General features: G+C 46.9%; 1 protein-coding gene across 1 annotated transcript in view; it reads right to left on the bottom strand.

Moving 5' to 3' along the window:
- Positions 1-16,230, bottom strand: part of gcgra (glucagon receptor a) — a 93,484-nt gene that overhangs the window by 15,714 nt on the left and 61,540 nt on the right. The window contains exons 3-7 of the mRNA XM_043715013.1: positions 10,251-10,347; positions 8,521-8,628; positions 7,431-7,552; positions 6,314-6,420; positions 5,465-5,618 (exon numbers count right to left, since the gene is read on the bottom strand). Of these exons, the coding sequence (XP_043570948.1) occupies positions 5,465-5,618; positions 6,314-6,420; positions 7,431-7,552; positions 8,521-8,628; positions 10,251-10,347 (588 nt within the window). The remainder of the gene's footprint in view (positions 1-5,464; positions 5,619-6,313; positions 6,421-7,430; positions 7,553-8,520; positions 8,629-10,250; positions 10,348-16,230) is intronic.

The raw sequence follows: 16,230 nt of genomic DNA, 5'->3' as shown, positions 1-16,230 counted from the left end.
AGAACTCTGATCTTTTGGCCCAGAAGTGGGGATGCTACCATGACACCACAAGAGCCCTGGGTGGAGGCTTGTGTGCAGCATAAGTCCCAGCTTTGACCAATGGAGAAGAATGGTCTCTTTCTGCGCTGTCAAGAACAACAAGGAGCTGTTCATGTTGTAAATACTGCGTCAGCTGAGTGTGTCCAAGTGCATGCTCCAGTTGTTATCAACTGGTATTAACTGGGAAATCAAGGGCACGAGGTCAGGATGTGTAAGGGAATGTCGGGGCTTAGATCGATGAGGAAGACAGACTGAACCCCACTTCACCCACTGCCCAGATGAGAATTGGCAGGAGTGGGCAGGGACAGGGAGCAAACTCAGGCCGGGATGTGAAAACTGTCCCGTGTACCCGGTCAAATCAAATTCTCACAAGATGGTTAAACCCCTTCCCATGGGAGTGGGATCGAAACCCTTCAGGTACATCCTGCTTTGCCCATCGCTACTTAGGTGTTCAGCAAGGTGAGGGAATATCCGCAGCGAGAGATGGAACCTGGTAACCAGTGTAGGTACACACTCTCCATGCTCAGGTACGGTTAGGTAAATCCCTGCCTCCACTCTGCCCAACACTGTGTGGACTAGCTTTGATCTCAGAACACCCACTTTCCATCAGCTACCCCTTTACGTTCCCTAGAGAATTCCCACAGAATCCAAACAACAGCAAGATGACAATGATCCTGTTTTCCCGATTTTAGATTAGGGTTAGCATGAGCTGGGAAACAAGGAGAGTTCCCTGTCTGCTCCATATCTTTAACAGCATCTCAGTTTAATGCATCCAGAAAAAGATTAATTCGATTGGACTTTCTGGAATTTGCAATTGGAACTGTTATGTCCTCAGACTTCGTGACTGACATGAAGTGCTAATTTAAATATCAAGAGAATTGGAAGTGTGGTGTGACATCAAAGGTTTAAACATGCTCAAGTTGAATTTTATTGCACTCTCTTGTCATTTTTAAGTTAAAGTACCTTGTAATGTCTTTTTTTTTCAAATTTTATGAAGGAAGTTTCTTTTTGGAAAGTAACTACACAGTTTCTGAGTTAGCATAGCAGCCAGTGTGACATTATAAGTTACCAAAGAGTGTTGTTTCTGACAATTGCAACAGATTAACGGGAAATAGATTTAGTTAATGCACTTGGTTTGTTGCGGGGAACATGTGTAAAGGGGGTATAGTTCTATCAGTTGCAAGCAATGGGAAAACGGACAAGGAATATGTTATGAAAGATGTGTCGTCAGTGGGAGATGCAGTCCAGTTTATTGAGGAACTAAGACTGTCTCCAACACAGTGGAGCACAGTGATGGATTAGGATCATTAGGTGAGCACTGCATTAACCCTTTCAGAGATTACAGATGGCCCTGACCTAAAGTGGACAGAGCTTGGTGCCATGGGGGAGAAAGATGGTCATGGGCAATACTCCCCACAACTGATGACTAAGCTGTTTTGTCAACGCAGCAAGAAACAGAGAGCCTCCTGGTACAGCTGGAGATTACAGCCAATCGTACAACTTTCCTTCTCCCTAAATTGTCCCACACACAGGGCAGCACTGCTGCCTCACTGCGCCAGGGACCCGGAATCGGTGCCAGCCTCGGGCGACTGTTTCTATGTGGAGTTTGCACATCCTCCCCGTGTCTGCGTGGGTTTCCTCTGGGTGCTCCAGTTTTCTCCCACAGTCCAAAGATGTGCAGGTCAGGATGGATTGGCCATGAGAAATGCAGAATTACAGGGATGGGGTGGTCTGGGTTGCTTTGGCTGGTGAATGAGGGGGGGTTGAGGGGCTCAGTGCAGACTTGATGGGCTGAATGGCCTGTTCCATTACAGTAAGGATTCTATGATTCTAAATTGGCAATTATTTACACCAGGCTGAGGACTGTCAATGGTCCACACTTCCTCATTCTCGGATTGATGGAGCAGTGCAGATCCCAATACTGTGTGGGTTCAGAGGCCGAATCAAATTCACTCCAGCTACAGGATACTGGGTGGGGAAATCCTGCAGGAAGTGAATGCTCCAACTCCTGAAGGTGGGTCTGAGTGAGTGAAGCTCTGCATCTGGACTGGGATTCCATGGAAGGGAGCCCGTAGCTTTAACCCAAACTCTCCGGGTGGGAATCTCACAGGATTGGGTGGAGCCTCAGGTGTTACCTTGTTAAAAGGTTGGCGAGGTCCTGCCTGTTGTTGGGAGACCCTCTGTCATGTTCTCCAGCGACATCAGCTTGTGACGCAGCAACCAGGCAGTGGCTGGGTAGTGACGCACCTGCCTGGTGTGAGGGAGGGTGGGGGCATTTCCTGCCAATGAGAGAGGCTGCTGGCCAATCAGATGCTGGCTGCTCTTGCTCTCAATAGTGCCCCTGAGAAGGTTGTGGTCGTTACTGGAAGGACAACACTCCACCCTCCCCCCTCCCCAAAGTTCATGGATCAAGGAACTGGACGTGTAAAGGAAGGGCTGATGGAAAGGTGGGTGTGGGAGTCTAGGGAAGGGGATAGGGACATTTGAGTGAGGTGGGAACAGGGCAGTTTGGGTGGCTCCCTTACACAGTTCAGCTGGAGCTGGTTAGCTGGAGTTGACGCGCTTTTGCCTGAAGCATCAATTCCCCTGCTCCTCAGATGCTGCCTGACCTGCTGTGCTTTTCCAGCACCACACTCTCGACTCTGATCTCCAGCATTTGCAGTCCTCACTGCCTCCAGGTTGATTTTAACCACACTGCAAAGCCTCTTCCAAGGATGCCTACCTTGAAGAAGTTCTCCTCCTCTTTCTATTGGTCAGAGTATTGAGTACAGGAGTTGGGAGGTCATGTTGCGGCTGTACAGGAGGTCACTGTTGGTGAGGCCACTGTTGGAATATTGCATGCAATTCAGGTCTCCTTCCTATCGGAAAGATGTTGTGAAACTTGAAAGGTACTGAAAAGATTCACAAGAATGTTGCCAGGGTTGGAGGATTTGAGTTATAGGGAGAGGCTGAACAGCCTGGGGCTGTTTTCCCTGGAGTGACAGAGACTGAGGGGTGACCTTATAGAGGTTTACAAAATCATGAGGGGCATGGATAGGGTAAATAGGCAAAGTCTTTTCTCTGGGGTCGGGGAGTCCAGAACTAGAGGGCATAGGTTTAGGGTGAGAGGGGAAAGATATAAAAGAGACCTAAGGGGCAACTTTTTCACGCAGAGGGTGGTATGTGTATGGAATGAGCTGCCAGAGGATGTGGTGGAGGCTGGTACAATTGCAACATTTAAGAGGCATTTGGATGGGTATATGAATAGGAAGGGTTTGGAGGGATATGGGCCGGGTGCTGGCAGGTGGGACTAGATTGGGTTGGGATATCTGGTCAGCATGGACGGGTTGGACTGAAGGGTCAGTTTCCATGCTGTACATTTCTATGACTCTATGACCTCAGTGAGTCTCTCTCTCACTGCACCCTCCAGGTCATCTCCTCAGCCCTGAAGCTTTTTAGCCACATCCTGAAGCAGACTCGCTACCTCTGCCACATCGCCTTCCTCAGTTGAAGGGCATTTGCCCAAAACGTCGATTCCCCTGCTCCTTGGATGCTACCTGACCTGCTGTGCTTTTCCAGCAACACACTCTCGACTCTAATCTCCAGCTTTTGCCGTCCTCACTTTCGCCTTGAGCTGGTTGGGCAGCAGAGTTTGATGCCAGGCACTGCCTTGCCTAGTTAAGTTCCCATCCCACCCCAAGCTCACCCACAGCAAGAGCAAAGCCCCTTGGATTTCTTCTTCACCCTGTATGACCCCCTGCTGACCTTAGTAACAGTGAGACCCAGTGGGCTGTAAAATCTGAATGGCTCCTCTATCCCAATGAGGGCAATTGGTTAAAACTGCTCCATTGAAATGAAGTTAATTCAACAAGATGTGCAAACCAATGGACAACACTGTCCCACTGCTGCAGCCTGACCAGGAGTGATGGTCTCTTTTTAAGCTAAACCTTTCTCTTATTCTTAATCAAAATGGTGCCACGTCGTGGTGACAGTATGAAAGCTTTTCACCGTATTCGGCTGTTTTATCTCACTGTAAAACACACATGACAGTAAAATCATCCAGTCACTCATTCAGTGCTCTGGGTGCCATTCTTTAAGATTTGCCCATTTTCAGGTCAGTTTCTTGCCGTGGGCTTTGAAACTGTCTGGGGGAACAAGGCAGCATCACTTCAGGCAGGGCCCTGATGGACAACAGAGAAACTCTCAGAAAAACGTACACACCCCCACACCCCCGAGCTGACAGTTACCTTACCAGACATCAGCTCCCACTTCTGGGCAGTTCCTGAAAAACTCCACCAACATTTTAATAGTCTGTCATTAAACCTGGGCTAGACCAGATGGGAAACAGAATTCAATCAAGACTGTGTTCATTTCCTAATTATGGACTAAACGTCGTGTGTAATCCTGAACTAAGCATACTGTTCGGTTCACTAATCATTAGATCCTTGGGATAACTACACTGGACCATTGTCAAAAGGATTTGAAGAACAGCAAAGACTTAGGAGAAAGCTCATAAGTCTTTTTCTTGTTCTTTCTCTTTAATTAGAAATGGGGGAAGGGACCAAATAGGCCCAGAAATGCACTGGCCCATGTGACATGCTTCTGATAATGTACACTTCCCAAATCCTGACTGGCTGGACAATTTTCTGACATGAATATTTCTGATTCATCAGGCAGTATCAATCCCCAGAGGAGCACGGCTGCTGTACTGTCACAGTGGAGATGGTAGTGTAGTTTTAAGGTCACTGGGCCAGTTATCCAGAGGCTCCAGGGTAGTGTCCATGAGATGGGGCGGGGGGTTTTGAATCCCAGTTCAACAGAGGGTGGAGTTCAAATCCAACAAAATTCTGGAGCTAAAAGCTAACCCTAATGGTGACCATTGTCAAAACCCATCCACTTTGCTAATGTCCTTTAGGGAAGGAAATCTGCCGTCCTGAACTGACCTAGCCTCCATGGGACTCCAGACCCACAGGTATGTGGGGGCTCTTCACTGCCCTCGGAAATGACCTGGCAAGACACTGAGTTAGAATTCCTACACTGGGGAAGCAGGCCATTTAGCACAGCGAACCTCCAAAGAGTTCCCACCCAATCCCTGTACCCCTGCATTTTCCATGGTGAATCCACCCAACCTGCACATCCCAACCCACCCTGACCTGCACATCTTTGGACTGTGGGAGGAAACCTAGACACAGGGAGAATGTGTAAACCCCGCATAGTCACCTGAGACTGGAATTTAACCCAGGACCCTGGTGCTGTGAGGTAGCACTGAGCTATCGTGCCACCCCAGCTCAAGGGCAGCTAGGATTGGCAATAAATGTTGGCCTTGCCAGTGGCACCGATATCCCAAGAAAGGATTGGGTAAGAAAAAACTATGGTGGCCAACGATCTTGTTACCAGTGAGTGCTTACCCCTTCAAAGCAGCATAGAATCACCAGAGAGGACCTACCTCATTGTTAAACCAGACTTTAATGTCAACATCCTCTGTGATTTGTTTGTACTGTGTTTTGAAAAGAGCGTCTTTAATGAGGATTGAGACTGCTCGAAGGATGAATGAGGCAAACAGGTTCATGTGGATGTAGTTCCTCATACAGTGAAGCTTCCTGGGGGAGAGATAGAGATGATTAGGAACCATGCAGGATTCAGCTGTGGGTCAGACAAGTTTTATATTGGCGGAGGGGGTATTTGATCCTGTGAGGTTTGAGCTGAGGGGAAGTTGAATGTTGCCCCAGTTTTGGGAAACACCATGACTCTGACATGAATGGCAAGATTGGGTGTAGAGCAATGAGATGAGGAGTTAGACCCCGCTCACTCTTCCCCAACACCAGAATATCTTCAACGGCCCATCCTGACTTTTTCCCCATTGATCACACCTCCTGGTGAAAATATTTTCTAAGCAATCCTTCAGACTGTTGTGACACACCTCTGGAGCAGGTGGGACTTGAAGCCCGGCATCCTGACCCAGAGGAATGGGCGATACCACTGCACCACAAGAGGCCAGCATCTCTTGGTGTAGGCTGACCACTCAGCAGAATATATGAGCACTCTTTGCAACGGAATCACTTGGCATGAGCTTGGAGAGGGAATGGGTCAACTTTGACCCACCTCTCTGGCCTGGATAGAGGTGAGAGGTCAGAGGACTAGAGGTGAGAGGTCAGAGGACTAGAGGCGACGGTAGCACATTAGAGGTGAAAAGTGAGTGCACTGTAATTAGAAATGAAAGATCAGAGAACTAAAGGTGAAAGGTCAAGTTAACAGCAGTTCAATATTTGATAACATTACCAAAGAATATTCTTACCTAAATCCCACCAGAATTCCCAGGGCCAACACTAAGGTTCCTAAGGACAGCGAATATCCCACTGTGTACATTATCTTGAAGCCATGTAATATCTTCCCCTGTTCCTGCTGAAAAGTGACAGAAAATACCGATTAACAAAGGCATGATGGGTCACACAGCAGCTCAGTGATGTCCAGATGGAACCCCTGAACTGTTCGGTACAGAAATGTGGGGAAGAGGACACTTTTGTTCATTCTGATGAAACAGTTGAGAGATTGATGTTGAAATGACGGATGGAGATCAGAGAATATCTGAGAAATCAATACAAAAGTGTGGAAACTTTAGAAGGTAATACAGGAAGGCATAGTACAGAGGCCATTCATCCCACTGAGCTGTTACTAGCTCTTTGAAACTCGAGTCCGAGACCCCCCACCTCCTGACTCCTTTTCCACAGTGCAGGGTTAGAACTGTTTCTATAAAATATGACTCAAAGTTCAGCTTTTTAAAATTATTATTCATTCATAGGATGTGAACGTCGCTGACTATGCCAGCATTTATTGCCCATTCCTAATTACCCCAGAGGGCAGTTAAGAGTCAACCACATCGCTGTGGGTCTGGAGTCACATGGAGGCCAGACCAGGTAAGGATGGCAGTTTCCTTCCCTAAAGGATATTAGTGACCCAGATGGGATTTTCCAACAATCAACAGTGGTTCATGGCCATCTTGAGACTCATAGATTTTTATTGAATTCAAATTCCACCATCGACCATGGTGGGATTTGAACCTGTACTCCCAGAACATTACCTGGGTGTCTGGATTAAGGCTTTTGCCCGAAATGTCAATTTTGCTGCTTGTCTGATGCTGCCTGAATTGCTGTGCTCTTCCAGCACCACTGATCCAGAACCTATGTCTGGATTAACTGTCCACCACTTCCCGGCTAAACAGCAGTATTGTTAAAATCCTGGCGTAATATTCCATGTCTTTAGCTCAACAAATAAAGTTTGGAGCAGGACTGGTGTAGGTGGGGCTTTCACTGTCATGTGATGTGTTGCTGCCCCCTGTACAAACACTTGCAAAACCCACTGCGACTCCTGTAATTACTCGATCGTTCCGGTGCTTGGGATATCCGCACTCTTACCTGAGCTCGGTCATCCTTGGGGTCATCTTTGCATTGGCTACTGTCCCTCCAGGGCTGTCTAATGGAGTCCATCACCCAGTTACCGTCAGGTCCACACTTTCTGAACACAAAGCCATCCTGCACTGTAAAAGACAGAGACATTAATCACCTCCTTTACATTAAACTCTGGTGACACCGGAAGACTGGAAACTGTTTAAGCTTTAGGGAGAGTTGAATAGACTGGGGTTGTTTTCTTTGGAACGTCGGAGGCTGAGGGGTGACCTGATGGAGATTTATCAAATCATGGATAGGATAAATAGACAAAGTATTTTCCCTGGGATGGGGGAGCCTAGAACTAGAGGGCATAGGTTTAGGGTGGGAGGAGAAAGATATAAAAGAGACCTAAGGGGCAACTTTTTCATGTGGAGGATGGTATGTGTATGGAATGAGCTGCCAGAAGAGGTGGTGGAGGCTGGAACATGCATCTGGATGGGAATATGAAGAGGAAGGGTTTGGAGGGATATGGGCCGGGTGCTGGCAGGTGGGACTAGATTGGGTTGGGATATCTGGTCGGCATGGACGGGTTGGACCGAAGGACCTATTTCCATGAAATACATCTCTATGACTCTTTGAGTTGATTAAATGGGTAAGCTCACGATTCAGCCACAATGTTCTGCATTTTGTGTTCATGAGTGACCGGTTAGCGCAAGGAGAGTATCGCAAACTCCTACATGTGTGAGTTACTGAGAAACAACAGCATAAATATGGTGCATACGTTAAACAAAGAAGAGGAGCATTAATCCATGCTGAGAGTGAGTGTGTTGTGATCCGAGAGGACAAATGCAATAATGGCACAGATTGGCCATTGATGTCCTGAGCTTTGCTGACAAATTGCCTCATATCCTTTAAAAAGTACCTTGGGCACATTATAACACTCAAGGCTGTGGGCCAAGTGCTGGTAAATGGGATGAGGTTTAAGGTCAGTGCAGACCCGATGGGCCGAAGGGCCTCTTTAGCACTGGATGGCTCTATAATGCTACATCCCTGCTGCAAATCTATTTCACTTTAAATCAAAGGACCTCACGGTACGTTCTCAGCGTAAGACTTTTACCTGTATTATACCAGGGTAAGTACCAGGGACAGGAGACATTCACAATGGTGTTTGGGAGACCGTCGGGCCAGCAGGCGTACTTATCAAAGGTTCGGTTACACACCACACCTACCGAGAAAACACACAAGACAGAAGGTTTGCAGATGGAAGCTGATGTTAACTTAGGCCCCTGTTTCTGCTTTCCCCCGCACACCCCCCCCATACCTTCGAATCTCTTACCTTCAGAACAAGATCTGTCACCTGCTTGAAAACATTCAATGTTTTGGCCTCACCTGCTTCCTGCAGCATGTGGAAAAGTCAACATGGAAACCTGAAGCAAGAGGCCTTGACATTTGTAGGGGGCTGTTCATATCTTGGAAGGTACTGTCTGAGGATTGTTGGTGAATTTCTGCAGCGCATCCTGTAGATAGTACACACTGCTGCTACTGAGCGTCGGTGGTGGAGAGAGTGGGTGTTTGTGGATGTGATGCCAATCAAGCGGGGGCTGCTTTGTCCCTGGATGGTGTCAAGCTTTTTGAGTGTTGTTGGAGCTGCCCCCATCCAGGCAAGTGGGGAGTATACCATCACACTCCTGACTTGTGCCTTGTAGATGTGCTTTGTAGATATACTTTGTAGACTTAGGAGTGAGGAGGTGAGTTACTTGCTGCAGTATTCCTAGCCTCTGACCTGCTCTTGCAGCCACTGTATTTACTTGGCTGGTCTAGTACAGGTTCTGGTCAATGGTAACCCCCAAGGATGTTGATTCAGTGGCCAATAACACAGATCCTCCCATGTTGAAGATAGTCATTGCCTGGTATTTGTGTGAACCCACTAGTTAGCTCAAGCCTGGATATTGTCCGGGGTCTTGCTGCATCTAGACATGGACTGCTTCAGGTTATGCGCAGCCATATTGGGTGCTAAACGTTGTGCAGTCGTCAATGAACTTGATCGAGGGTAGACTGATGTGATGGTTTGGGTTAGATTTGTCCTGTTCTGTGTGTACTGGATATACCTGGGCAATTTTCCACATCATCAGGTGGATACCAGTGTTGTAACTGTACAGGAACAGCTTGGCCAAGGGTGCGGCCAGTTCTGGAGTACAAGTCTTCAGTACAATTGCTGGAATGTTGTCAGGGCCCATAGCCTTTGCAGTATCCAGTGCATCCAAGTGTTCTTCTGATATCACGTGGAGTGAATCGAATTGGCTGGAGACTGGTATCTGTGACGCTGGGTACCACTGGAGGAACCCAAGATGGATCATCCACTCAGCTGAAGATTGGCGCAAATGCTTCAAGCTGGTCTTTTATCCCAATGTGTGAAAGATCGGCAAGACACATAGCAACTACTGTAATCCAGTAATATAATCTTTGCATTAATTATTATTACCCTTCACAACAAATGATGTCAGCGATTCTGATGGTGGAAAAGGAGAATGCTGTGAAGGCTGTCACATTGGATGGAAACAGAGGGTGGAATCAAAGTGGGGCATGTACTCCCAAAGGGGGATGGGGGGGGGCAGTTTAAGGAAATGGGGAAGGCTGGGCTATCCAGGTTGGGGAGGTGATGTGCCCCATTAGGCTTTCATCATCCTGTAACAGCTCTTCCAGCCTCCACCCCTCCTCCCAGAGACACAAATCCAGGAGTCTCCTCCTGAGTCCTCAAACTATATCACAACCTCGGAGTTCAGGTTGGGGAGTGGGGCTGTTGGGGGAGGGGAAGGATTGGGGGAATGGGGGGGGGGGTCATCCTACCTTTCGGCTGTGAGGTCCGGGACATGTTTCGGAAACATTCATCGGAATATCTTTTCCACTTTTCCACTGTGTTCTCTAGGACTTCAACGGACGCTCCCTGGAAGACAGCAGAAGATTGTAAATGCTTCCACACTCCATGTATCTTCATATGGAAGTGAGAAAGGACACAGAGGGTGAAAACAGTGAGGGGGGTATGGGAGGATAACCCTCACTCTGTCAGGTACCATTGACAGACCGAGTGAATAACCCTCCCTCTGTCAGGTACCATTGACAGACCGAGTGAATAACCCTCCCACCGTCAGGTACATTGACAGACCGAGTGAATAACCCTCCCTCTGTCAGGTACATTGACAGACTGGATCCGGTACAAGTGTGGGACCTCAACACCATTCACACCCTTTTCCAACATCCTCCCATTCCTGTCTAAGACTCCCAAAGATAGTTAAATCCATTGTTCAGGTCTCTCAGTCCCAGCTCACGGTGCTAATGGTGCTGTGAACAGGAGGGATGATACATGCTTGAGCAGGATTAGATGGTCACACGGTAACTCAGTGGTTAGCACAGCTGCCTCACAGCACCAGAGACCCTGATTCAATTCCTGCCTCGGGTGACTGTCTGTGTGGAGTTTGCACATTTTCCCCATGTCTGTGTGGGTCACCTCCAGGTGCTCTGGTTTCCTCCCACAGTCCAAAGATGTGCAGGGTAGATGGATTGGCCATGGGAAATTGTCCATAGGATACCTAAGCTAGGTGGATTGGCGATGAGAAACATAGCAATGGGGTGGGTCTGGTTAGGATGCTCTTCGGAGGGTTAGTGTGGATTTGATGAGCTGAACAGCCTGCTTCCACAGTGGAGGAGTTCTGTGGCTAAGCCAAACAAAGGAATGACCAGGGGCTGTGACTTAGCTGTCTGAACAATGTCAATGTGGTCTGGCTGTGTCATGTTACTGACAATATTTGAACAATTAATCAGCTACCTGTGGGTACTTTATTTAAAACAGTAAAACACATTATAAGTTAAAAAGCAGACATTGCAGCAACATGTCAATTTCTATGTGTAACCTTATCTACTGTGAGCCAACAATTAGATTAGAAACCAAAGCATTATCATACCTAAAGGTCCAAATTCATAATGATTTCATGAAATTAATGCTAACAAAATTGTATACTGGCAAGTAAATGCTTAAAAACATTTAAATGTTAATGGTCTAGTTTTATTTATTCTAATTATGAAACTGATCAAACTCTGATTGTAATCAATTCTTTAATCTCGTTGGTTTTTACTTAATTCCACTTATGAGCCTTTTTGGGTTTCACTTGGGCTCACATATGTCAATCTCCGTGAAACATTGTCCCATGTAAAGGTTTACCCTGCGACCTTTAGCCTAGAAAATTAGTGTCAAAAAATAAGACTTTTACACAAATCCATGCCGTATGTTCCCAGTGAGAGAATGGCTGTGGAACGTTAGCCCAGCACACCCTAAACACACGCCATGCTGAGGAACGACCTGGCAATCATTCCTGGGCTTGGCCATTGTGCAGCCCTCAGGAACACACACTGGGAAAACAGGACCAGAGAATTCACTGACCATGATCTGTCTAAAGGATTCATGTAGGCCCGATTGCGAACATGAAATAGTGAGAAAATCCCACACCGTGGATGATGACGTTAATCATGTAATTTTGCTGACAAATTGCTGCAATTTTGAGCTTTGAAATTATCGTTCACATCTGCTCAATTCTCCCAGACCGGTGGGTGTCTCAGGATGAGCAAATGCATTTTGTCTGTACCCAACAGGATGTCAAGTCAACCTGGATGGAAGGTGCATCAGGAGAGGGAGGTTAATGTTTTTGTTGTTAGGTGGGAACACGGAGCAGGAGTCGACCATCTGGCCCAGCGAGCCGGCTCCACCATTCATTAAGATCACGGCTGATCTTCACACCAACATAGCAAGGCGGCATGGCGGATCAGTGGTTAGCACTGCTGCCTCACAGCATGGGTTCGATTCCAGCCTCACACAACTGTCTGTGTGGAGTTTGCACATTCTCCCTGTGCCTGCGTGGGTTTCCTCCCACAGTGCAAAGATGTGCAGGTTAGGTGGGTCGGCCATGCTAAATCACCTGTAGCGTGCCGGTTAGCAGTGGATTAGCCACGGGGAATGCAAGGTTACGGGGGTGGGATGCTCTTTGGAGGGTTTTGTGGGCTGAATGGCCTGATCTGACACTGTAAGGACTTTATCCTTTTCCTGGACTTAGCTCCACTGACCCGCCCACTCTCCATAATCCATAATTCCTTTATTGGTCAAAAAATCAATTGCTTTGCCTATAAATATTCTACAAGGTAGCCTCATTAGGCAGGGACTTCCACAGATTCATAACCCTTTGGGTAAAGTAGTTCCTCCTCAACTCAGTCCTATATCTGTCCCCCCCTCTTACTCTGAGGCTATACCCCTTTCCACTAGTTTCACCTGCCAATGGAAACAACCTCCCAGCTTCTATCTTATCCATTTCTTTACAATTTCAGCTGAAGGCAGTGTTGGACAAATCAGTTCCCTGTATGAAAGCTGGCTTGATAGATCATACTTCCTAATTTTGTTTGTAGCGAATACGAATGAAAAATGTGCACATGAGGCTGCAGATGTTCCTCAACAATAGAACACAGAACGAAACGAATGCAAACAGCAAAACAAAGTTTCAAGTTATTTCCCAACACAATCCATCACAGGGACTCAAGGCCAGAGAAATTAGACACCAATCTCAACTCTAAGTTTGGACCTAACTGATTGCCTCCTGGGTTTTTGCTTTGCGGGGGCCACAGAGATAATTTTGCGATTCCCAAGTTTGCAATCACGAACCCCTCACAATTCTGAAGGTTGAAGCGTTCTCAATTCTGACATATCGAAGACTCGATACAAGCATCCTTGGTGCAGTAGCTTCACAGAATGGAACTCAATTCCATTGCAAAGCAGCCTCTTTGAAAAGCACGTGTGCTGGTTACTTACATTGATGGCATTCTTTAAGGTCACATTGATATCAAGAGCCTACTTGATTCCTGATGAAGGGCTTATGCTCGAAACGTCGATTCTCCTGCTCCTTGGATGCTGCCTGACCTGTTGTGCTTTTCCAGCACCACACTCTCGACTCTGAGCTCCAGCATAGGGCGGCATGATGGCTCACAGCTCCAGGGTCCCAGGTTCGATTCCAGCCTCGGGCGACTGTCTGTGTGGAGTTTGCACATTCTCCCCGTGTCTGCGTGGGTTTCCTCTGGGTGCTCCGGTTTCCTCCCACTGTCCAAAGATGTGCAGCTCAGGTGAATTGGCCATGGGAAATTGCCCGTAGTGTTAGTGCATCATTCAGAGGGAAATGGGTCTGGGTGGGTTACTCTTCGGAGGGTCGGTGTGGACTTGTTGGGCCAAAGGGCCTGTTTCCACACTGTAGGGAATCTAATCTAATCTAATCTGCAGTGCTCACTCTCTCCTATCAAGAGCCTACTGTCAGTGTGGAATCAGCAGAGGTGTTGAATGTAAAATGCGACGTGTGTCTGTGCGTGTGGGTATGTATGCATGTGTGAAATGTAGTCTGTTTTATAAATTTTATTTGCATTTAAAACTGTAACTTGGTGTCTTAAGTGGATTTATTCTGCTGCTTATCCTTTTTAATTTCCGATATTTGTACAACCTTAGGAAAATGTTAATATATTTGCAACTGAATTTAATGATGTGTGTGAAAAGCATCAAAAATAAAGTATTTTGAAAACTTAAAAAGAACTCATTTCTTCTGATGTGACTGGTTTCCCTGAGCTGAACTGGGATTAAAAAACCTAGCTTTCCCTGCTCATTGAAACTATTCTGTCTTTTCAACTGAACTCTGGAATTTTTCTAAACTGAAGTAAAAAAAAGAATATTGCGCTCTGAAGTCAAAACAAACCCAATAATGGTGTTAGTTTACTCTGCCAGTCATAATCTCCTCAGTATAAACATCTTATAGATCAAGATTGCAGTGGGGGTGGTGGTGGAAGAGGGGATTGGTTTCCTCAGGTCCTGTTCTGGATCACTGTTACAGAATGACTTTCTGACCTTTTTAATTAAAAAAGACCTTCACAGAACTGGCCCAATTTATTAATATATCTATATTCTATACTCCCTTCGCCATACTGTCACTCCAGTGTCCGAGTGCATCAATGAAATAAGATGACAATAGGAAGTGATTTTTCCCAGGCCAACATTAGGAGACCTGGTCAGACATTTTAAAGAACCTAGCCAATCATGTAATAGATTCCCTGACACAATTGGAGGCTGTTTATTTTTTGTTTCTTTTTTATTTTCTTTCCCCATGACAAGGATTTGGGAAAACTGCTTCTTTAAGTGCTGATTAATGAAATAGGTAAAAACAAGGACTGCAGACGCTGGAAACCAGATTCTAGATTACAGTGGTGCTGGAAAAGCACAGCAGGTCAGGCAGCATCCGAGGAGCAGGAAAATCAATGTTTCGGGCAAAAGCCCTTCACCAGGAATCTGATTCCTGTATTTTAATTCCATTCCACTAGAATCGGGGCATCCCAATGTCACGATAGGCATTATATTAATGTTATTTCTCTTTCATTGTCATGGTTTGCTTGCTAGCATTCCTGGAAAATTCCTTAAAATGCTTCATCATGTCCAAGGTGCTCTCTAAGTACGTGTTGTTTAGTTATTTCAGCTCCATGAATTTGCCTTTCATTGCTGTATGTTAACTCTCAGCGCCAGGCCACAGGCAGTTGGCATCTGCTCCCTCGTCCTCTCGGAGTCTCCCTCCATAACCATGTCGACGCAGCAAGGTAGCTTTTGGCAAGAGCAAGGGGGCCCAAATCCCAGCGGGAGAACCGGGATGGGAGGGTGGGGATGGGGGTGGGTAGAGTGACAACTTGAGGTGAGGAGGCAATATCTGTCTCTATTCAACCACAAGTCCTTGAGTGGCTGCGCTCTTTGAACTCTAACAAGGATTAACCCCCCCGTAAGCCACATTTCCAACAATAACAGCAGCATGCAACGGAAATGGAAAGGGAGACCCAGCCGCTGTGCCTGCGTTACTCCAGCACCTTCTGCTCCTTTGGTTTCAGATTCCAGCATCTGCGGTCCAATGCTTACAACATCCAGGGACAGAGGGGAGACACTGAGCTTTATTCAGATGGTGCCTGTATTAGTTAGGGTCTCTTACCCACAGGTTACAGGACCACATCAATTCATTCCAATGAGTTACAATACATATTGGTCTCAGTCTTTCCCTCCCATTGAGCCTGCTGTGCTTGGAAGAAAGCAATGAGTATTTCTGTGCTCCCATCACAGGCCCTGCTTGGTGTGGAGCCCTGCACTATCTGGGCCAGGCACAATCGGCCTGCACTCCCTCTGCATTACTGTCGTCCTGATGAGGAGAAACAGCGTACACTGAAATGGCCTTAAGCCCACTCAGTCAATGGAGGATAAATATTTCAAAACTCCACCATGATATATTGTACGCTGTCTAAATCGTTTAAACAAGATCACCGCAAACTGGGCAAATGTCCCAGTGAACACTTATCTGGGTCACACAGGATTCTCTCCTTACAGAGGTGCCAGGCTTGATGCCTGTAATATTTGCCTCCGAGTCAAAAGCCAGTTAATGAGGCCCGTTTATTCAACACTCTGAAACGTTGGTTCTGTGCAGATATCTGAACGGCCGAGATGTTGCCGAGATTTTTGGTCACTGTTTCAGCCCATGCAGCACTCCGAAGTAGAGCCACCGGACTGGAAACGTTAACACCGTTCCTCTCACCACAGATGCTGCCAGAGCCTGCTGAGTTTCTCCAGCACTGTCGGTTGGTTCTGTGGGGTTTTGGGTTTGGAAATGCACTGAGGGAATGCGGACCCTGTCAGAGGGGCCGAGTTTTTTTCCGATTGAGAACTGAAACTTCTCTGGGTGGAACATAGAACAGTACAACACTGTTGGGGGTGGGGTGGGGTGGG

Source organism: Chiloscyllium plagiosum, chromosome 24, assembly GCF_004010195.1.
Source record: "Chiloscyllium plagiosum isolate BGI_BamShark_2017 chromosome 24, ASM401019v2, whole genome shotgun sequence".
NCBI lineage: Eukaryota > Metazoa > Chordata > Chondrichthyes > Orectolobiformes > Hemiscylliidae > Chiloscyllium > Chiloscyllium plagiosum.
Note: the sequence above shows the minus strand (reverse complement) of the source record. Positions and strands in the feature narration are given on the sequence as shown.